The 22,661-nt window shown below is 43.2% G+C and overlaps 1 protein-coding gene across 1 annotated transcript in view; it reads right to left on the reverse strand.

The window, feature by feature from the left end:
• ATP1A4 (ATPase Na+/K+ transporting subunit alpha 4) overlaps nt 1-17,175 on the reverse strand; it is a 36,147-nt gene extending 18,972 nt beyond the window's left edge. Inside the window, exons 1-10 of the mRNA XM_007976520.3 lie at nt 16,479-17,175; nt 15,431-15,490; nt 13,412-13,615; nt 12,410-12,523; nt 9,366-9,500; nt 8,973-9,090; nt 4,264-4,532; nt 2,258-2,456; nt 1,908-2,017; nt 1,570-1,704 (exon numbers count right to left, since the gene is read on the reverse strand). Of these exons, the coding sequence (XP_007974711.3) occupies nt 1,570-1,704; nt 1,908-2,017; nt 2,258-2,456; nt 4,264-4,532; nt 8,973-9,090; nt 9,366-9,500; nt 12,410-12,523; nt 13,412-13,615; nt 15,431-15,490; nt 16,479-16,625 (1,491 nt within the window). The 5' untranslated portion in view covers nt 16,626-17,175. The remainder of the gene's footprint in view (nt 1-1,569; nt 1,705-1,907; nt 2,018-2,257; nt 2,457-4,263; nt 4,533-8,972; nt 9,091-9,365; nt 9,501-12,409; nt 12,524-13,411; nt 13,616-15,430; nt 15,491-16,478) is intronic.
• Nucleotides 17,176-22,661: the final 5,486 nt, after the last annotated feature.

The following is a 22,661-nucleotide window of genomic DNA, read 5'->3' on the forward strand; positions in this document are numbered from 1 at the left end:
ATATTTTTTGCTTTTATTTTGAATCACATGGAAGGAGAGGTACCTAATTCTTTCCAGTTAGAGGCTATGCTGCCGTCAAAGGCCCTGCCAAGCCACAGAATTCCTGTCTGACTAGTGAGGCCACTAAACATCAGAAAAAGATGGGAATAAGTTTGCCATTTGGGCCTAAAAGACCTATTTTATTACACTGACTAAAAACCAGTTGAGACAGAAAAGGATAGATCTATTTAACCCTTACTTGCTCAGTGTTCAGTGTAAAACTATGAGTAATTCAGCTTAAAAAAATTTATATAGAGGCCAGGCACAGTGGATCACACGTGTAATCCTAGCACTTTGGGAGGCTGTGGCGGGTGGATGCCTGAGGTCAGGAGTTCGAGACCAGCATAGCCAACATGATAAAATCTCATCTCTACTAAAAGTAGAAAAAATTAGCTGGGCGTGGTGGCACATGCCTGTAATCCCAGCTACCCGGAGGCTGAGGCAGGAGAATCGCTTGAACCCGGGAGATGGAGGTTGCAGTGAGCCAAGATGGCGCCATTGCACTCCAGCCTGGGCAACAAGAGCGAAACTCTGTCTAAAAAAAAAAAAAAGGAAAAAAAAAGATACCAGCTGACTTGGGAGTCTCGTTGTCATTTTCTCTGACACGTTTTCCCAACACCTGAATGTCTGGCCTTTTCAGTAATGCAGGGAGTCGAAGAATCTACTTCCCTAAGCAAATCTTGATTGCCCCGTGGAACTCGGTTCGTGCCTGGCAAAGCTCCAGTTCTGATAATGCCACTGTTCCTGCATCCTGCCATAACCCTCTCTTCAGTCTGCCCAGGTTCTACTTGGGAGAGAAAGACTCTCTTTCCTGTCCCTCCACAGTCTGTCACTCAGCACTTCCCCTGCTCTCGTCCACTCCTCCCTGGAGAGTGGACCAAAATGTTCCTGGGAAGTGAAAAACTTCACGCACATGAACACATGTAATTAGTTAAGGTTACATAGAAGTAGGGGAGGCCCTAATCTAATATGATTTGCATTCTTATCAGAAAAGAAGATACAAGACACACAAGGGAGAGGGTCAGGTGCCAACAGAGGCAGAGACCCCTGATCGCCTACCCACTGACAGCCACTAGAACTGCAAGTCAAGTGTGGGGTGAAGGGAAATACTTGATGGCTAACAAAATAAAGTGTCTTGCAAATGCAACCTAATTCTGCAGTGGCAAATCTCCTAGTAGACACAGAGGGGCCCCCTAACAGCTGCAGGTGACTCCAACATGACTTTCATCAACCAGCTTCTGCTATCTACAGACATTTCAGAGAGCATTTTATGACTCGCTTTTTCCCCAAGTGGCACAGCTCAGAGCTCTGCATAGGACTGACTGATGCCTCTTCCTTTATCACCTGTTTCATCTCTCTTTACCTGTTTGTCAGGTTCTCTTGATGTGAGTCTTCTGTTCATTGGGATGCAGGTTCGACTGAGCTCCTCCACTGCTCAGAGGTGAAGTTGAAGGCAGAGGCAAAGCTCCCCTTGCTCCAGTGATGAGCCCATCCCCCACCAGCATTCTCCTACCTTTGTGGGTTCTGTACCTGGTACTTGTTGGTGGAATTAAAGGGAATCTCTGCCACCTTGGGGTTTTTCTCTCTCATCTCCGCCACAGAGCTGTAAGACTGCTCGACGAACTTGAGGAGGGCTGACTCAGAAGCATCGCCCGTTGTGTCTCTCTGCCAGGATGGGGTTTGTATAGTAAGCCCCAGGGGCATGCCACCTGGGCATGAGGCATACCTGTGGCAACATGGAGAGCGGACGAATGGGGGAGGGCGGGTACCTGGGGTGAAATTACTGAGCTCCAGGAGAGGATTTTTTGGGAGAGGGCAGGTTATGTCCTGGACACTGAGGTATACCCTCTTCCCCTTGGGCCTGACACCTTATCAATGGGCAGCATCTCCTGATTGGCCTTAAAGTCAGCCCGGTTGCAGAGGCCAGCGATTTGGGCCAGGATAAGCCAGGTATCAGAGCTCTTGGCAAATGTTTTTCCTAGGGAGAAAGAAAAGAAGAACTGTGAGCAGGGAATGAGAATTTTAAGCAAGCAGTTATTCACATCCTCTTTGGCACCCAGATACTTCACAGGAGCAGTGTTTCTTTCCTTCACACCTCCCTCTTCTTCACTCTACTTTCAGGCTCCCTCCTCTCTGTCTGGACTCACCATTCTCTCTCAGCTCACTCATCACATCCCCCAAATCCCTCCACTCTTCTTCCACCAATACCACTAGTCACCAGTCTGTTCTTTGGTGGTGTCAGCCTCATACTTGGTCATATCAAACCACATGTGGGTGACGGTCATGCGGTTCTGGGTGAGGGTGCCCGTCTTGTCTGAGCAGATGGTGGATGTGGAGCCCAGCGTCTCCACCGCCTCCAGGTTCTTCACCAGGCAGTTCTTCTGCGCCATACGCTTGGCTGTGAGGGTCAGGCACACCTAAAGCCAAGAAGAGAGGAGAGAATACATACAGGAGATGGAATACTCACACCACTTTGCATTGTGGACCTTTGATCATTTTTAATGCTATTTTAATTTTTTGTACTTATTTCCCTTTTGTTCCCACCTACTCTTTAAACATTTCATTTCTGGCTGTGGTAAAGGAATTAAGAAAGTGATTGTGGTTTGTGCTTTATGGTAAGAGTTTCAAAAAATAGTGCATTTTTAAAAAAATGTCTTTTTCTGTTTTTGTTTTTGAGACAGAGTCTCGCTCTGTGTTGCCCAGACTGGAGTGCAGAGTGATCTCGGCTAACTGCAACCTCCATCTCCCAGGTTAAAGTGATTCTTCTGCCTCAGCCTCCCAAGTAACTGGGACTACAGACATACACCACCATGTCCAGTTAATTTTTGTATTTTTAGTAGAGACGGGGTTTCACCATGTTGGCCAGGCTGGTCTCGAACTCCTGGGCTCAAGTGATCTGTGCGCCTTGGCCTCCCAAAGTGCTGGGATTACAGATGTGAGCCACTGTGCCCGGCCAAAAAAGAGCGTATTTCTTTACTAGGCTATCATAGACAAGGATCCTCTTTATTCCCCCCTGGAATATTCCTCTCCCTCAGGATCCTTGCATCTTTTCTATTCAGCAATCTCTTTTTCATTCAAGTTTAGGCCCCACCTCTTTAAGTCCAATCTTTCCAGGGACCACATAGATAGCTAATCTTTTATGATGGTATAAGATGCTAGGTGATGGTATAAGAGGGGGTGTTGGACCAATAGTTTAAACAAAGAATGTGGAGGAGATAACAATAATATCACAGCATTGAAAAGGACTTGAAAAATCATTTAAACTAAAAGACTTTTGTTGATCGTGAAGGCAAGGTAAGTCAAGTGTGAGGCAAGATTGTTTTAAAAGCTAATGAATTCTTAGGCTGTGGTTATGTTAAGTATGGACTTCTAATAATAGGATTAGGGGTTATAATTTATTTACATAATATCACTAGACCCTACATTTTTGTGCTAGTCCAAACACACCCCAAGTATTATTCTCATTTCTCTTTTAAGAATATTGACAAACTAGAGTATACCCTCAACAGGTGATCATCAAGACAGGTGGCCTACAGACCATGTCATAGGAAGAATGGCTAAGGGAAGAGGGATTATTTCACCTGCTACCACAAGAGTTTGAGGGGACATAATGGCTACCATCAAAAATCTAAAGGGCTAGTCTGTAGAAGAGAAAGAATTGACTTATTTTGTTTCTTCAGCTGGGAAACTTAGGACAAACAGGGATTTATAGTTCTGCTTAACACAATGAAATTTAAATAGAGCAAGCCAACAATGAAATGAATTGAGACAGAAAGAGGTGGACTAGAAATAATAATCATCTCCCATGGGTTTTATAGAGGATATTCAGCATTGGTTGAAAGGTTGAATTTATATGATCTTTGAAGTCCTTTCCTGTAAGATTCTATAATTCTAAATTAATCTTCCTCTATAAACTGATGAATAAATTAAGGTCTGGAGATGTTAAGTGATTTAGCCAATACTAGAACTCACTCTCAGTGACTGATAATCCAATGCATTTTCCATTGAAACTTGCTTCCTCTCTCATTGAGGAAAGAGAAGGCACCAAAATATATGGGCAGAAGGAGTCAGTGTAATATTGAGAACTAAATTATTCCTGATACCTAGGTACATATCAGGAAGACTCTGCACTTGAGAGGTTCGATGACAAAAGAGATGCTAGTGATCCCTTTTCCCTGGGGTGATTTGTCTGCCCTGAGGCCATTTTCCACCCTGTCTACTCACAGTGACCGTGGCCAACAGCCCCTCAGGCACATTGGCCACAATGATGCCAATGAGAAAAATGATAGCCTCCAGCCAGCCATAGCCCAAGAGAAGTGACAGCACAAAAAAAGTGACACCAAGGAAGACGGCCACCATAGTGATCAGATGGATGAAGTGTTGGATCTCAGCAGCAATAGGTGTCTGGCCAACCGCCAGGCCTGACGTCAGGGAGGCAATTCTGCCCATCACTGTGGAGTCACCCGTAGCAATCACAATACCCCGGGCGGTTCCTGTGGATGAAGCAGGAGAGGGCAATGTGATGTTGTGATAAGAAGTATAGATATTGGCCTCTGCCCCCACTTCCTGACATAGAACTTCTAAAACCCTTGAAGATAGGGGTGCTAGGAGAATCTTTTGTTCTAATATTTGGTCTCTGACCCAGTTCTGGACACAGAGCTCCTAAGACCTTTGTAATTTCTTGAATGATAGGAGCGTCTGGACGTAGAACCTTAAATGCCTTGGAGTTTCCTGGGTGATAGGAGTATCTTTGTTCTAACGAGGTGACTTTTTGTGGGTTCCTGGATAGCCACAGGATGGGGCTGGTCGCCAGGGCAGATAACCATGTGATTAGAGAGTTGGAACTTGCAGTTCATGGCCTGACCTCTTTGGAGGGGAGGAGGGATGAAGGTTGAGTTGATCACCAATGGCCAATAATGTAACCGATTATACCTATGTAATGAAACATCCATTAAAAACCCCACAGGACTGGGTTTGGAAAATGTCTACATGTGTGACCATGTGGAGGGTTACTGGAGAGCAGCCTGGACAGGATGTGGCATGGATGCTCCTCCATGCCCCTTCCCACGTGCCTTGCCCTATGCATCTCTTCCATATGACTGTTCATCTGTATCCTTGTAATATCCTTTATAATAATGGGTAAACCTAAGTAAGGTGTTTCCCTGAGTTCTATGAGCCATTCTAGCAAATTAATCAAACCTGAGGAGGGAGTCGTGGGAACCCCAATTTACAGCCAGGCCAGAACCTAGGACTTGCGATTGGTGTCTAGAGTTAGGGACTGTCTTGTGGGGCTGAGCCTTAACGTGTGGGATCTGATGCTATCTCCAGGTGGATTGTGTCAGAACTGAATTGAATTATAGGGCACCCAATCATCGTCCTTTGGAGAACTGGTTGTTGGTGGCGAGAACTGTCTACATGTTGGACACAGAAGTGTCCTGTGTTCAGTGTGAGTGTAGGAAAAAAAAAAAAGCTGTTTCTTTTTTTTTTCCATCAGAGATGGTAACCCAAGACATGCCAAGTCTGAATTGAGGAAGCTATTTGGTTTGGTTCCTACAAAGAGGAAGCTGTCAATGGTCAAAAACGAAGTGGAGACTCAAGGCCCTCTGAGAGGTCATTATGTTCTACTCTCCTCATATTTAGTTTATACAAATAAAGGTTTTCTAGTCTGAAAAATCTCTGAAGAGGTCTCACAGTTCTCCTGAAACACCCAATTTTATTGCCTAATTGCCTTCACTGTCAAGAAGGCCTTTATTATACTTAATCTGAGTATCTTCTATTGCCTATATAGTTCTTATATTTTCCTCAGCAGCTAAGGAGTTTCTAGATCCCAGGAATAGTGGTTACCCTTCTGGTGGAGCCCTATGTTCCAACATCCCCTTATCCCCTAACCCAGTGGTTCTCAACTGGAGACAATACCTACCCACCAACCCCCTTCCCCGGGGACATTTGGCAATGCTTGGAAACATTTTTGGTTGCCACAACTGGGGTGGGAAAAGGGCTGCTACTGGCATGCGGTGGGTAGAGGCCAGGGACGCTACTAAACATCCTGCCATGCACAGGACAGCCCCCCTGTCCCGCGCAACAAAGAATTATCCAGCTCCAAATGTGAGTGGTTGAGAAATCCTGCTCTAACCTGCACCCCCTCCCTGCTTTGCTGGCTGGAGCCAGTCTGACCTCTGCTGGGTAGCATGGGCCATAACAGCTGGGCTTCTGTGCTTATGAGGTCCCTCTTTCCTCTCCACCAGCACTCCCCAGTCAGAAGGGCAGCTTGGACATCATGTTTGGCTTTACACACACATGATGCAGGCTACTCACCTTGAAATGAGGGGCACGACAAAATTTTTTTCTTAAAGTAATTCTTCCTGCTTTACCATAATGACTGAAATTTCTACCATTAAAACCAGAGTCAGAATCACTCAGACAGGCAGCATATCACTGAAACTGCATTCATTTTAAAAGCAGAAAGACTCAGGGCTGGAAGTTCAGCTTTCTAAATCACTAGCTCTTTTCAATGGGGCAAATTACTTAAACTCTGAGAGTCAGGCTTCCTCATCTTTAAAATGGAATGAAAGCACTTACTAAACTATTTTTAAGAGTCTAGAAGAAGGTTAGGCACATCATAGGCACTCGAAAATTAGTTTCTTTCTTCTCATCATTTAGATGAACTTACGGATTCCAGTAGGACCAACATAGAATCATGCTTGTGACTTAGTAGGGGCAGCTCTAATCTGGGAGCGCCCATGAACATTGTTGCATGTGGTGGTCTCCATTTTCTAAGGTTGTCTTTAGCTGTATGAGTCTGAGAGCAGGGTACTACTCAAGGAGCAGACAGGTCAGGTCAGTGTTTATGTGGAAGAGGAATCCTGAAAAGGTTCCCAGGCTGAGGCATTCTATAGATGGGCTTCAAACTGGTTGCCAAGGGCATATATTTGGTCCTGTGGAATGAAGATGCTGAAATACTTGAGAGATGCTGAGGAGTTTTCTATTTTGGGTCGGGTGGGGGAGGGTGGGTAGAGTATGGTGTCACCTACATATATTTTGTGTCATGGTTTAGTCTAGTTCTTCCATTTTATTCCTTCTGCTATGGTTTCCTCACGATTGGAGAAACAGGATTTAATAATTAATCTCAGTGTGTCTAGAGAAGGGGATGGGTTGATGTCAACTTTGGGGAAGGCTGAGAAAGCCAAGCATCCGGCACCCCAGGCCAGACTGGCTCCTTCATACACCTTCCATATATTGCCAGAGAAATAGCCTGGGCTCCCTTGAAGATGCATGAGAGTTGCTGAGAAATTCCTCAACTGAAAGTCCTTCGGCCCAGCTCCTTCAACCTAGCTCCACCTTCTTCGCCACATCTTGGGTTTTGTTAGTCTCCTACAAAACCATTTTCTATCTAAACAGACCCTTGCTTCCCAGTCTAAATGCCACCACCCACTTTCCTCCATACGCTTTATCTGAACATGTACTTAGTTGATGAAAACCCTCCTTTGTAAGGATAAATTTGGGCTAATTTTTTCCTAAAATCTAATAGTAGATATCTAGTGTTTTGGGGGAAAGCTTGCTAACTTGCTTCTGTCCAATCAATTTTAAAACATTTTTAATATATGTATATTATTTTCTAGTTGGATTCTTTCTCATAGTCTATTCTGTCTTAACATGACTCTTCTTCTTAAAGGTATTTTCAAATTAAATAGTAATCTTTCAGTACAGAGTAGGGACTGTGGAAGAAGCATGAGCTATGGAGACAGACCTACATTAGAATCCCTGACCCGCCTCCTTTCTATTGAGCTGTACTCTTGGATATGGTGCTTAATTTCTTTGAACCTTAGTCTGCCATGTGTAAAATAGGGATAATATCTGGTATTGTGCACATTGTGGGAATTAGAGATAATATTTATAACATTTAACAAATACTATGCATTCAATTAAAAAATAACTATTTCTAGGCTGGGCATGGTGGCTCATGCCTGTAATCTCAGAACTTTGGGAGGCTGAGGCGGGCAGATCACTTGAGGTCAGGAGTTCGAGACCATCCTGGCCAACATGGTGAAACCCCATCTCTACTAAAAATACAAAAAATAGCTGGGCATGGTGGTGGGCACCTGTAATCCCAGTTACTTAGGAGGCTGAGGCAGAATAATTGCTTGAACCTGGGAGGTAGAGGTTGCAGTGAGCTGAGATCACACCACTGCATTCCAGCCTGGGTGACAGAGAGACTCCGTCTCAAAAAAACACAAAACAAACAAAAGAACTATTTTTAGATAACTAAACATTTGTTCTTAAGCATGAATAATGGTTTTCAAGTGTGCTCCATGGAATCTTCAGGCCTCCTTAAGGGAAAAGGGCAAAGGAGAAATTGACAGAATGATGTTCAGTCCCTTTTTATGACCACTTTGCCAAAACTGTCTCCCAGTTTAAGGATTCCTAGATTCTAGGAACAAAGCGAAAGTTTAAGCGGTAAAGTCTAAGTGGCACCTCTGGTAATTCAAGTTTCCAATGCCAATATCTTCTCTTGGATAGGGGAATAGTTAGAAGTTAGGGTTTGCCTTAGGAGAAGAATGACTTAGCAGGGCTGAACAATTTTCCTCCCTTCTGTGCCATTTTCAGCTTATAGAGCATAGTCCATTTACAAGCTAAAATAGTAGCTAATAATTTTAGGTCACTTACAATGTATTAGGCCTTGTGCTGGGCATTTTACATATATTATCTCAATTCACACAAAAATCTATGGAGTAATGACTTTTACTGTTATCATTGTGCAAATGTGGAAATGATGGCTTTGACCTTTCACCAGAGGTCATACAGCTCATGAGTGATGGAGAAGCTTGACTGTTACTGGCTCTTACCTACCCCGCTACCTTTAGAAGACAGTTATTAAAATCTTTATGTTTTGGTGTCTGCTTTTGAATCTATGCTAATTATAGTTTGATATTCACCTTCCACACAGTTGGTAGAAAAGAAGCAGATGTTTCGGGTCTCCAGAGGGTTCTCATGGGTGAAGTCAGGGGAGCGTGACTGGGGTTCTGACTCCCCAGTCAAGGATGAGTTGTCCACCTGGGATGGGAGAGGGGATGGGTTGTAAGGTGAGCATAGGAAAAAAGGCAGATTTATTTACAAAGATAGCATGTCTTCATTTGGTGACCAACGTCATCATTGACAGACAGAGAGAAAAACATTTACACAACGTCTATTGTCTCTAACATCAAATCTGCACTTGTAACTTCTCAAGATTCTGAGTAATAAGCTTATACTTTCTCTAACAGCACAGGTGTCTACCTTGCCATGAGATCATGCTTGGGTGCCTCACATAGCTTTCTGCATCCCCTTACCTTACATCCTTGTGCAGAGATAAGCCGGAGATCAGCAGGGACTCGGTCTCCACCCTTGATTTCCACCAGGTCCCCCAATACCACCTCTTGTACATTAATTTGCATTTTCTCTCCTTCTCGAATTACCAGAGCTTGCTGTGGGAGGATAGTGCAGGATCATGTCCAAAACTGTTGGCTTCCCCCATCCCGCTCTTAGCCTAAAACCTCCTGTTACTGGTCTCCTTCCTCCTTACTCCTGTTTCTTACTATCACTCACCACATCATTCTTGAAGGTGTCTTTGGTAGATTGCAAATTCCCATGATGCTGTTTGCAGGGCCCTTTGCAATGTAACTTTGATGCTCTTCCCGTTAAGAGGTAGAGTCTATCTCTCTACCCCTAAACCTGGGCTTGGCCATGTGACTTGCTTTGGCCCATAGAATGAATGTGATGGAAAGAAGAGTTTAAAAAGTGCTTTCAGGCTGGGACTGGTGGCTCACACCTATAATCCTAGCACACTGGGAGGCCAAGGTAGGAGGACTGCTTGAACCCAGGAGTTTAAGACCAGACTGGGCAATATAGTGAGACCTTGTCTCTACAAAAAATGAAAAAAAATTAGGCAAGTGTGGTGGCATGCACCTGTAGTCCCAGCTGTTTGGGAGGCTAAAGTTGGAGGATCACTTGAGCCTGGAAGGTTAAGGCTGCAGTGAGCCATGATCATGTCACTACACTTCAGTCTGAGAAGTGAGACCTTGTCTCAAAAAATAAAAAGAAAAGTGCTTTCCTGTTGGGGCTTGCATTCCTGTTTCTGAGAATCCTCTGCCACCATACGAACAAGCCCAAGCTAACCTCTCTGTAAAAAGAGAGATCACAAAGAAAAAGGCTCCAACTGTCTCAGTCATCTTAGCTGAGGGCCCAGACATGTGAATGAGGTCATCTAAGACCATCCAACCCCAGCTGAGGTCAGCTTAGATCAGAACAACAGCACAACCACAGAATTATAAGAAATAGGAGTTTGCTATTGTAAGCTACTAAGTTTTGGGGTAGTTTGTTAGGTAGCAAAAGCTAACTGACCTTCTCTAAACTCCTAGTCTCCAAAACTGCCCAAACACGTTGTCCCAAAACTCTTACCCAAGGAAGGAATTAAGTGATACCAAAGAGAGAAGGAAATCCTGGGCTATCCTACTGGAACGTGATCATATTCTTGGGAAAATGTGGAGACTATTCCTTTGCAAGGTTCCAGCCCTGTGCCTAGGAACCTCTGTTTACCGTTGTATTCTTTCCAGGTACCTTTAAAAAACATTTAACTTGAAAATAATTTTAAACTTTCAGAAAAGTTGCAAGAATAAAAATAGTACCAAGAACACCTACATAACCTTTATCCAGATTCACCTATTAACATTTCACCCCAGTTACTCTGTCCTTTGTTTTCATCCTCTCTCTCTCTCTCTCTCTCTCTCTCTCTCTCTCTCTCTCTCTCTCCTCCTGTGTGTATGTGTGTGTGTGTGTGTGTGTATACTCTTTTCCTGAACTACTTGAGGGTAAGTTACCTACATTATGATCTTTTATCCTAAAAACTTCATGTGTATTTCCTAAGAATTAAGATATTACCTTAAATAACCACAAGGTAGTTATCAATTTCAGTAAGTTTCACATTGATACTTTAATCTACTGTATTAATCTGTCAGCATTCCAGTTTTGCCAGTGGACCCAATACATCCTTTAAAGCATTATTTTCAGTGGAGCTGGAGGACATTGTCCTAAGCAAACTAACAGGAACAGAAAATCAAATACCTTATCTTCTCACTTATAACTGGAAGCTAAACACTGAGTACATATGGACACAAAGAAGAAGAAAAACAGACACCAAGGCCTACTTGAGGGTGGAGGGTGGGAGGAGGGTGAGGATAGAAAAACTACCTATCAGGTACTCTGCTTATTACCTGGGTGATGAAATAATTTGTACACCAAATCCCTGTGACACACAGTTTACTTATAAAACAAACCTGCACCTATATCCCCGAACCTAAAATAAAAGCTCAAAATAAAAAGTAAAAATAAAGCATTATTTTCTCCTCTGGCACAGAATCAGATCTAGGGTTAGATATTGCATTTAGTTGCCATGTCTGTGTCTTTTTTTTTGAGACAGCATCTCTCTCTGTCACCAGGCTGGAGTGCAAAGGCACGTGATCTCTGCCTTCTGTGCTCAAGCAATCCTCCCATCTCAGCCTCCTGAGTAGCCGGCACTACAGGCACGCTCAGCTAATTTTTAAATTTTTTGTAGAGATAAGGTCTCACTATACTACTCAAGCTTGTCTTGAACTCCTGGACTCAAGCAGTCCTCTTACCTCCCTCCCCCAAACGGATGGGATTACAGGCGGGAGCCACCACCCTCGGAATAGTTGTCATGCCTCTTCAGCCTCTTTTTTTTTTTTTTTTTTTTTTGAGGTAGGGTCTTGCCCAGGTTAGTCATAGTTCACTGCAGACTTAAATTTCTGGGTTCAAGTAATCCTCCCGCCTCAGCTGCCTGCGTAGCTTGGACTACTGATGTAGACGAGCTATTTTATTTTATTTTATTTTTGTAGAGATAGCGTCTCAAAATCCTGGGTCATCCTGTTGCCTCAGCCTCCCAGAGTGCTGGGATTACAGGCATGAGCCAAGATGCCTGGTCTGTCAAATCTGGAACATCCCCACAGCTGTTCTTTGTCTTTGAGGTCACTGACATTTGAAGAATCCAGCCCCCCCACCTCACCCCCCTCCCAGACCCACCAACACTTGTCCCTTTAAAAAAATAGAATGTTCTTATTTGGGGTTTATATGGTGTTTCTTCTTCAGATTCAGATTCTGCCTTCTAGATCAGATCACTTCATAGATGACGTTATGCCTTTCTCAGGGTTTCACAGCTTTCCCAAGTACTTTTAAGGACTAATAGAGTACCTTGACCTCCTCATCACCAACCTCACTCAGCTCACTCGTCGTAGGATATAATTTTCCACAGGACTTCATCATTGTGTATTTGGCCATATCCTGCTCCTCGTCCCACTAGATCCTCCCACTCCAATCCTACCTGAGGCACCATGTTCTTAAAAGACTCCATGATCCTGGAGCTCTTGGCCTCCTGATAATAGGAGAAGCAGCCGGTGATGATGACCACGACGGAGAGTACGATGCTCAGGTAGAGCTGGGGGTGGGGAAAGAAAGCATTTTTCAGTGGGGCCTTGTCTTTCTCTTCATCCTCAGAAAATCAGTTTGCAAGGGGCATGGCTGTTTCACCAGGTGTAAGAGACCATAGGACTGAGTTGAGAGCAGAGGGATAGAGAAGAATCTGAGGTGGGGCCAATACACTTGGCTTCCTGGTGAAGGAACCCTGAGCCATGGTGAGCCATCAGCAAAATTCCTGGTCACAGAAGGCCTGTATTTTTCTCTCCAGGAAGGCTAATTTCTGGATGGAGGGAGCGGATCGTGAGGGAGGCTGGGAGGAAGGAGATGAGGTTAAAATTGTGGAGAAGAGAAAGGGACTGCAAAGTGCTTTGGGGATCAATTGGGAAGGTCGTCAAAGAACAGCAAGTTTTTCGGGGACATTGTGCATCTCAAGGAATTGGACCAGAAGCTTTTTAGATAAAAGGTGAGAGGAACCAAGATGGCACTTAGAAAGTGCTGGGAGTATTAGGGATTTTGGTTTATTACATTAATGTACATTTGTTACATTATTATGTAATGTACATTTATTATATTAATGCACACTTAATTATATTTTATATGTGCATTATATAATGACACTTAATTACATTGCAATCAATGTAATTAATTAATTACATTGCAATCAATGTAATTAATTAATTACATTGCAATCAATGTAATTAATGAATTACATTGCAATTAATTACTATCAACTACATTTACAATTCATGTACATTTATTAATTGTACATTTAATAATTACATTACATTAATGTAATAATGTTATTAGGGATTTGGGCCAGAGGACTTCAGGAGTGCTAGACTGCTGAGCAAGAGTGTCTGGGGCTGAGCAGAGACAGGGCTGGCTAGTAGTAGCTGAACAGACTCACGTTGTCTTTTGCAGGCTCCTCATTGAAATAGATCTGGATGCTGTAGGCCACAAAGCAGAGAATGGCCCCAGTCCATAGTAGGAGGGAGAAGCCTCCAAACAGTTGCTTACAGAATTTGACCCATTCTGGAGTGGTGGCGGGTGGGGTAAGGGTATTGGGTCCATTTCGAGTCAGGATTTCCTTTGCCATTTGGTGGCTATGGCCCTGTGTAGAGAAGAAATAGGGTTGGATAGAGAGCTGTGAAAAGAGGAACAGCCATTACAAAGGGGAACCTGACATTTGGAGCCCCAGGACGGGTCTAGAGACTAGAGACACTTTCGGAAGGTCAGTCTGAAAGTTCTTCCTAGATAAGGTGAGGTTTTAAAATTTGCATTAGAGGAGGGATGTCATTTAGCATGCTTACATAGGAAAGTTTTTGTTTATGGATTGATTCACAAACCTTTTTGAACTTGAGAACCTATCTTGGGTCCTAGGTGCTGAGGATACCAACTTGAGTAAGAACGGTCCCCACCCTTAAGGTGCTCCAGTGGGGAGATAAATACATACAGATAATTATAATGTGCAGGGCTAATGTCATGATGAAATATAATACTTAATGTTGATAACATATTAACACCCACACTTTGACTCTCCAACTTAGAGGGAATAAGATCTAGTGTTTGGTAGCACAGTAGGACAACTATAGTTAATACTTTATTATAGATATCAAAATAATTAGAGGAGTGGCTTTGGAACGTTCCCATGCAAAGAAATGATAAATATTTGAGGTTATCCTAAATACCCTGATTTGATCATTACACATTGTATCCTTATATCAGAATATTACATGTATACCATAAATATGTTCATCTACATATCCATTTTTTTTTTGAAACAGAGTCTCGCTCTGTCACCCAGGCTGGAGTGCAGTGGCGTGATCTTGGCTTACTGCAACCTCTATCTCCCGGGTTCAAGTGATTCTCCTGCGTTCAAGTGATTCTCCTGCCTCAGCCTCCCAAGTAACTGAGATTACAGTTGTGTGCCACTATGCCTGGATAATTTTTGTATTTTGAGTAGAAATGGGGTTTCACCATGTTGGCCAGGCTGGTCTTGAACTCCTGACCTCAAGTGATCTGCCTGCCTTGGATTACAGGTGTGAGCCATGGCATCTGGTCCATAAAGTTTTAAAAAATATAAATAGAAAAGAACACCAACAAAAAACATGAATGCATAGATTCTCATTCCACTCTTGTGCACACGCTTATATGCTTTTTCCTGTTAATGAAAATGATACTAGAACCTGCCAGTCCCCATCAGCTACTCCCCAGCCTCTGCCTGAAACACCCAAGGGGCCCCAAGACCATTTCAGGGGGTCCACAAGGTCAATTTTCATAGTAATACTAAATCATTGTTTGCCTTTTTTTACTCTCATTTTCTTAAGAGTATATAGTGGAATTTTCTGAAGGCCAACTGGCATAACATCCAACAGATTTTATACGGAAAATATTTGAGAATCTAGCTATCTTCCATTAAAAAGCAAGACATTGAAGAAGTTTGCAAAAATGTAAGATGCTGCTAATTTTTTTGTTTTGAAAAATACAGCTATTTGTCAAAACATATTATATATGAATATATGATATTGTTTTTGTTATTTTTAAATGAATTGAGAAATACATTTTAAAATTGTCAATTTTAATTTGTAATATGGTAAATATAGACAGACGTAAGCCACATAAGCACAAGATCTTTGCAGTCCTAGATAAATTCTAGGAGTGTAAAGGAGACCTAAGGATAAGACGTTTGACCAGCACTGCCCTAAAGCATTCTTACTCTCTTATCTAGTCCTAAACTCTCTTTGGGGATAGTTACCATTTTTAGCTTTTTCCAGGTAGTGTCCATGGAACGTGGCCAGGCAGAGGGTGAGGGGTGGGAACATTGGACTTGAAGTTAGGGGGCTGGATTCCTAGTTCAGCTTTTGTCCTGGCAGCCTCACAGTTGAAGTTGGAGACTCTCTGCCTCCTCAGAGAGCTTCTTACTCACCTTTGTCAGGTCCACAGAGTACTTGGTGCTCAGTTCTTCCAAGGTTAATTTATGGTCCTCCTGAGGGGACAGTAGAGGCATTGAGGGACAGGCGGTGGCTCAGGTCATTTCCAGGGAGAGGGGGAGAAACAGACTGGAGAATGTTAGTCCAAACTGTAACTGCACCATTTTGTAAGCTCCTTGCAAATTTTTTTTTTTTTTGAAAGGGAATCACTCTGTCATCTAGGCTGGAGTGCAATGGTACGATCTCGACTCACTGCTACCTCTGCCTCCCGGGTTCAGGTGATTCTTCTGCCTCAGCCTCCCGAGCAGCTGGGATTATGGGGGCCCATCACCACGCCTGACTGATTTTTGTATTTTTAGAGGCGAGGTTTCACCATGTTGGCCAGGCTGGTCTCGAACTCCTGACCTCAGGTGATCTGCCCGCCTTAGCCTCCCAAAGTGCTGGGATTACAGATGTGAGCCACCATGCCCGGCCTAGCTCCCCACTATTTTACAGACTTTGGTCAAAGTGAAACATTTCATGGGGGTTCGGGTGGGAGAAACAGCCTGCCTAATCACCTGACCACAAGGCAGACAAAGGCATAGTTAAAGACAAAGGCCCCACGAAAGAAACATCACTATCACATCCTGCTGGGCAAAGGTCCAAGGAACACCATGATCATATTCTGTGGAAATAAGGGCCAAAAATCACCTCATCATGAGAACATCTTATCAATGTCCTGCCAGGCAGCAGGCCATACAGCCCAGACCCCACCTGCCCATCCCTAAAAGTACCCCAGCCTGTAAGCGGCAGTGGACTGTGGAATGAAGCTGGTCCCCCACTTCCGCAGGTGTCTACAATATACCTGTGTTTGCGGTTGAGCTGCCCTGTCTCTCTGTGTGTGTCTTCTTTTTTTTTTTTTTAACCCTCTCCTTCCCTCCAAAACCTAACAGAGAAGAGATGTGGCTCTGGCCTGTGTGTTTCATTCTCAAGGTAAGATGTTAAAAATATGTGGAGGAGTGTTTTGAGAGGGCAGCTGTCAGCGCCCACTTTGGGTGACCTCACCGTAACTACTTCGTTCTTCAGTTCCTCCATATTGCTCTTCTGTTTTTTCCTCTTCACCGTTTTTTTCTTGTTAGGCCCCTTTCTAGGTCTTCGGCTTGGGTTCTGGTCTTGGGGAGCCATTGTCCGTTTCTTTCCCTGAAGCCCCATAGCTATCCCCAGAAAGAGATGCCTGAGCTCAACTGTGGGAAGAAAGCTGAGAAAGTGAGGGAAGGGGAAGGGAAGAGGGTGTGTGGGCAAGGGGGCCACGAGAGGAGAATGATGGGGAGAGAATGAGGGAGCAGAAAGGAAGAGGCACGGAGGGAGGCGTTGGGTGGTGAAGGTGAGAGAGGGGAAGGGGAGTGAGGGAGGAGGAAGAGTCAGGAGTGAGGAAGGAGGGAGGAGAGGAGTCTAGGGTGGAAGGATGAAGAGGTAGAGGTGAGGAAATGCAGTGAGGGTCTCAGGAAACAGGAGGTGAAGCTTAACCAGGTGCCTCAGTGATGAAGATGCAGCAGGGCCCACGGGCAGGTGGGAAATGCAGTGAGAGTGAGGAGGCAGAGTGAGCTTCAGGGACCTGGGAACCCCCCCGTCCCAGGCCCTGTGGTTGCCGGGGCAATGACCCAGGTCTGGCATCACAAAGGCCTCATGAAAGTTCTAACCAAGAATCCAGAAGTCTTGCCTTGGCGATCGTCCAGGTCTGCTGTTGCAAAGGCCTCATGAAGGTTTTAACCAAGAACCTAGAAGTCTCAGTCTTTGGGTTTGAGGACGATTGGAGCAGGCCCTGCTACAGAGAGAGTTTCAGTCTGAGGGCAGAACTAGAACAAAGTTCTTGTGTGGTCCTGCAGACTTTGGAGGCTTAGAGGTATCCCAAACAGCTGACTCAAAAATAAAGCGGGTACTCAGCCAGGCGCAGTGGCTTACGCCTGTAATCCCAACACTTTGGGAGGCCGAGGCAGGTGGATCACGAGGTCAGGAAATTGAGACCATCCTGGCCGACATGGTGAAACCCCATCTCTACTAGAAATACAAAAATTAGCCAGGTGTGGTGGTGGGCACCTGTAATCCCAGCTGCTCGGGAGGCTGAGGCAGGAGAAACATCTGAATCCAGGAGGCAGAGGTTACAGTGAATCGAGATTGCATCACTGCAGTCCAGCCTCAGTGACAGAGTGACTCCATCTTAAACAAACAAAACAAACAAACAAAACAAAAAACCATAGCAGGGAGCTTCCAAAATGGTGCAGCTGCAGTATGGACTAATATTCTCCAGTCTGTTTTTGAGACTCCATCTCAAAAAAAGAAAAAGCAGGTACTCTGTGTGTGAGTATGGTTTTTTAGTGAGGCACCCTTTTCCACCAACATTGGGTTTGATCTTTTAATTTTAGGAGATCAGCTAGCAGAAGAGATCAGATTTTGGGCTCTGGAACCAGTCCTAGATTTCAATCCCGGCTCCTCCACTTGTCAGCTGTGTGGCTTTGAGCAAGTTACCTAACCTCTGTACCTTTCTTTTCTTGTTTGTAAAAGATGATGCCTTTAACCTTAAGTGAGGTGCTCTACAAAAGGCACTGTGACATATATAGTATGTGCTCAATAGGTAGCTTGAATTTAGTAGTAGAAGTTTTATTTGTGGCTTAAAATGCAGCTCTTCTCAGTGAGAGTAAAAATATGCTTTTCCATGTGACAGCATTGCATTTTCTCGTTGTAAAATGATGTACTTATCTCTTCCACTGACCTTCTCTGGTGTCTCAGTAAGTGCTTTGACTATATTATTTGTATATATGTTTTGCATGTCCATAGGATTCCACCTCCTTCCAAGAATAATCTGAAGCATCTATACATTTCTATCAACCATTATGTATATTTTCAATTATGCACATCACATAGATTTTCCCTTTCTGTTGTTTTATATTTGCTTATTTACTTTTTGAGACAGGATCTTACTTTGTTGCCCAGGCTGGAGTGTAGTGATACGACTATGGCTTACTCTATCGTCAACCTCCCAGGTCCAAGTGATCCTCCCACCAGAGCCTCACAAGTAGCTGGGACCACAGGCATGTGCCACCACGCCTAGCTAAAGTTTTTTTTTTTATTTTAGCAAAGACGGGGTCCCCCTGTGTTGCCCAGGCTAGTCTCAAACTCCTGGGCTCAAGCAATCCTTGGCCTCGGCCTCCCAAAGTGTTGGGATTACATAAGTGAGCCACCAAGCCTGGCCTGATATTTATTTAATTGCATTTTGGTTGGGCATGCTTTTTAAAAATATGACTGTATCTGGAAACATTCATCTTGGTGCTGATGCAATCCTCCTTCAATATTCAGAAATAGAAATGTTCCCTTCCCAGCTGGGATAAATGATCGTCTATTTCTTTAACAGATTGGATTTTTCTTCTCTATTAAAAATGTATAAGATAAAAATTGAAAGCCCCACCTTCCCTCCCTCCAAACTCAGATTCTCCCGACTGCTGAAGTTACTGCTGGTAACAATGTGCTGCATGTCCTTCCAGTCTTTCTTCTATGTTTATACAAATAGATATCTAAAAGGAGATATTTTTCAACTTTTATACAATCATTCAACTCTCTATCAACCTGTCATGTACATAAAGCTTATTTTTTTCAGTGCTGTGAGGCTTCTACATTCTGTATTGACCATGCTCTATTCAATCATTCCCATTACTGCTGGATTTATGAGATATTTTCCATTTTTTAACCATTAATAAAATAGCTAGTGTCATTCTGGCACACAGAATGTGGCCCTTGAGCTTCTGTTTCTGTAGAATCAGTTCCTGTTGCTGAATCATAGAGTACACTCATTAACAATCTTAAAAGATTCTGCCAATTGGTCTTTAAAAGGGTTTATCTATCTACATCCCAACAACAAGATGCAAGAATGTCCACTCTCCACACCTTTGATTATGCTAGATGACCTTGATTTTTACTATTATAATCAGTGAACTTTGATATCTTGTAGTTTTAATTTGCATTTTTAAATTGTCAATGTGAGCATTTTCTCTTATGTTTACTGGCTTTCTGGTTTTTACCCACCCTTCCCTCCCTCCCTCCCTCCCTCCCTCCCTCCCTCCCTCCCTCCCTCCCTTCCTTCCTTCCTTCCTTCCTTCCTTCCTTCCTTCCTTCCTTCCTTCCTTCCTTCCTTCCTTCCTTCTCTCCTGTCTTTCTTTCTTTCTTTCGACAGGCTGGAGTGCAGTGGTGTGATCTCAGGCTCACTGCAATCTCCGCCGCCTGGGATCAAGTGATTCTCGTGCCTCAGCCTCTTAAGTGGCTGAGACTACAGGCACAAGCCACCATATCCAGCTGATTTTTTTGTATTTTTTAGTAGAGATAGGGTTTCGCCATGTTGACCAGGCTGATCTTGAACTCCTGACCTTGGGTGATCTGCCCACCTGGGCTTTCCAAAGTGCTGGGATTACAGGCATGAGCCACCATGCCTGGTCTTGGACTTTATTTATTTATTTTGTGAATTGTCATTCTTACAATTTGCCCAATTTTCCATTGTTTTCTTTTTTATATTGATTTGTAGGAAACCCTTGTCACATACATTACAAATGTTTTCTCCCAGTCTTTGTGTTAATATAGATGAACATAAAATTCTTAAGAACAAGGTTAGAATTAAAGTTAAAATTCCTATTTTTTCTATGCATCATCTATGCGACAGTAACACTTGGCTCAGTCTTGCACATGGGGGGATTGCGCAAAAGCGACTTTATGGAGATACAATCAATTTTTAGAAGCCTCATTTTGTTCTAGAGATCTTAGCTCAAAAGTCCACCTCTTCGGAGAGGCCTTCTCTCATAGTTAAATCCAAAACAGCTCCTCCGGCACCAGCCCTCTCTCTATCACTTTTGGTCTTCACAACACTTCTCTCCCTCTGAAATTATCCTGCCCATTAACTGTTGACTTGTCTGATTGACTTGTCTTGTTGACTTGTCTGGTTCTCCATGACCCTAGGGACCTTCCCTGTTTTTTTCCTCAGCTGTATACCTGGCTCCTAGGATAGTGCTTGGCACAGAGCAGCTGGTCCACAAATAGTCCCTGAATAGATGTTGAAAGACTGATGAGTTTTCAGGTTTTATCTTAATGCTACAAAGTTTTGATAATTGCCACTTTGGTCTGATTTTTTCTTTTTTCCTTTTTTTAATTTTTGAGATGAAGTCTCATTCTGTTGCCCAAGCTGGAGTGCAGTGGTGTAACCTCGGTTCACTGCAACCTCCACCTACTGGGTTCAAGTAATTCTCCTGCCTCAGCCTCCTGAGTAGCTGGGAATACAGACATACGCCACCATGTCTGGCTAATTTTTGTATTTTTAGTAAAGACGGGGTTTCACTATGTTGGCCAGGCTAGTCTTGAACTCCTGACCTCTTGATCTGCCGACCTCAGCCTCCCAAAGTGTTGGTATTACAGGCGTGAGCCACCGTGCCCGGCCAGTGGTCTGATGTGTTTTAAAATCTGTTGGGGTAAATATGTTAGCATCAGTGATCTATTCATTTGCTTCAAAATTACTTAGAAAAAAACCTCTGAGATTCCCTGTGCCTGATTACTTTTGCAGCTGAATGTCACAACCCATATGTCATGTTTTATAAAAATATAGTGAGGATTTTAATTGATATTGAATTGACTCTTTCATAGTAACTTATTTTTATCTTTACTACATTCTGCCTTCCCAAATGGCAGTCAAGTTTAGCTTTCCATGAATTCATGTTTTTAAAATTTCTTTCACTGTACTTTTAAATTTTCTTTAATAATTACTATATGCTGCACATGGTAAACCCTGAGTATAATTTGTTTCTATTCTATTGTAAATAGAAGCTCTTTATGCTGTATTTTCTGTCTCCCTAATATTTAGGGATACATTTGATTCTTTGAAAACTGATATAATGTACCCTGTAACTTTGAAGTTATTGCTTCTAGGATTTTTTTTGCTATTGATGCTGTTGCTTTATTGGTTGAATTTATTGGATTTTTAGGGAGTTATGCTTGCTAAAACACAAAGATTTTATTTATTTAGAACTTTTATTTATTTATTTATTTATTTTTATTTTTTGAAGCGGAGGCTTGCTGTGTTACCCAGGCTGGAGTGCAGTGGTCCAATCATGGCTCATTGCAGCTTCAACCTCTCAGACTCAAGTGATCCTCCTCCCTCAGCCTCCCGAGTGACTGGGACCACAGGCGTGAGCCACTGTGCCTGGCCTGGATCTTTTTCTTAACCCCCTACTGCATCTTTGAGATCATGTCTTCTCCCTTTCTTATGGGTCTGCCTTGCCTCTGCTGCTCAAATGTTCATTGGCCACAGATTCCTGGCTCCCTTGGCAGCCTCCCCAGTTCACTGAGCCACTGGGCTAGTCAGGCTCTGTCCATGCCTATAGGCTTTCTGTTCTTGCAGTTGCAGAACATGGCACAGTTAAGAGGGCGTGCCTTGGAGTCAGACTGGCTTAGGTTTGAATCCTGCTTCTGATGCTTACTACCTTTGAAACTTTGAATAATAATTTGACTTTCTGAGCACCAGTTTTCTCATCTGTAAATTGGAGATAATAGTAGTCTCCATCTTACTGAATTATTGTGAAGATCCTTTCAGTCATCCAACACGTATTTATTAGTTGCCTAATGTGTATCAGATGTTTTAGGTGCTAAGGATAAAGGTGTTGAACAAAAGAAATAGAGTCCCTGTCTTCATGGAACTTATACTGGAGGAGTCAAAAAAAAGCATAAATAAACAACAACAAAATACATGTTTATCTTTCTAAATATTACATCTAGCTGTCTTTCTATCTGAATTTAAGGTAATAAGTATTTATGAACAAAAACAAAGAGAATAGAGAAAGAGGTGCCAGAAAGTCATTATTTGAGGTCCTCTGTGAGGATCTTACTGAGGATGTAATATTTAAGGAGTGATCTGAATAAAGGGACAAAGCTAGGTATGTGAACAGGGGAGAGTGTTCCTGGCAGAAGGGCCATCAAGAATAAAGGCTCTGCAGTGGGATGAACAGAGACTATATAAATAAAATTTTGGCATAGTTATGGCACAAAATGAGCTGCGGTTAATGCTCTTATAATCACTACTACTATAACTGTCATTAATGACACTGTTAGAGTCATAATAAAGGGGCTGTAATATGGCTTGGGCAAGAATTGACTTCTGACCATTATTCTGAGATCCTGGCACAGGTTGTAAGAGTTGGTGTCTTTCTCTCTCCCTGCCCA

The sequence above is a fragment of the Chlorocebus sabaeus genome, chromosome 20, assembly GCF_047675955.1.
Source record: "Chlorocebus sabaeus isolate Y175 chromosome 20, mChlSab1.0.hap1, whole genome shotgun sequence".
Lineage (NCBI taxonomy): Eukaryota > Metazoa > Chordata > Mammalia > Primates > Cercopithecidae > Chlorocebus > Chlorocebus sabaeus.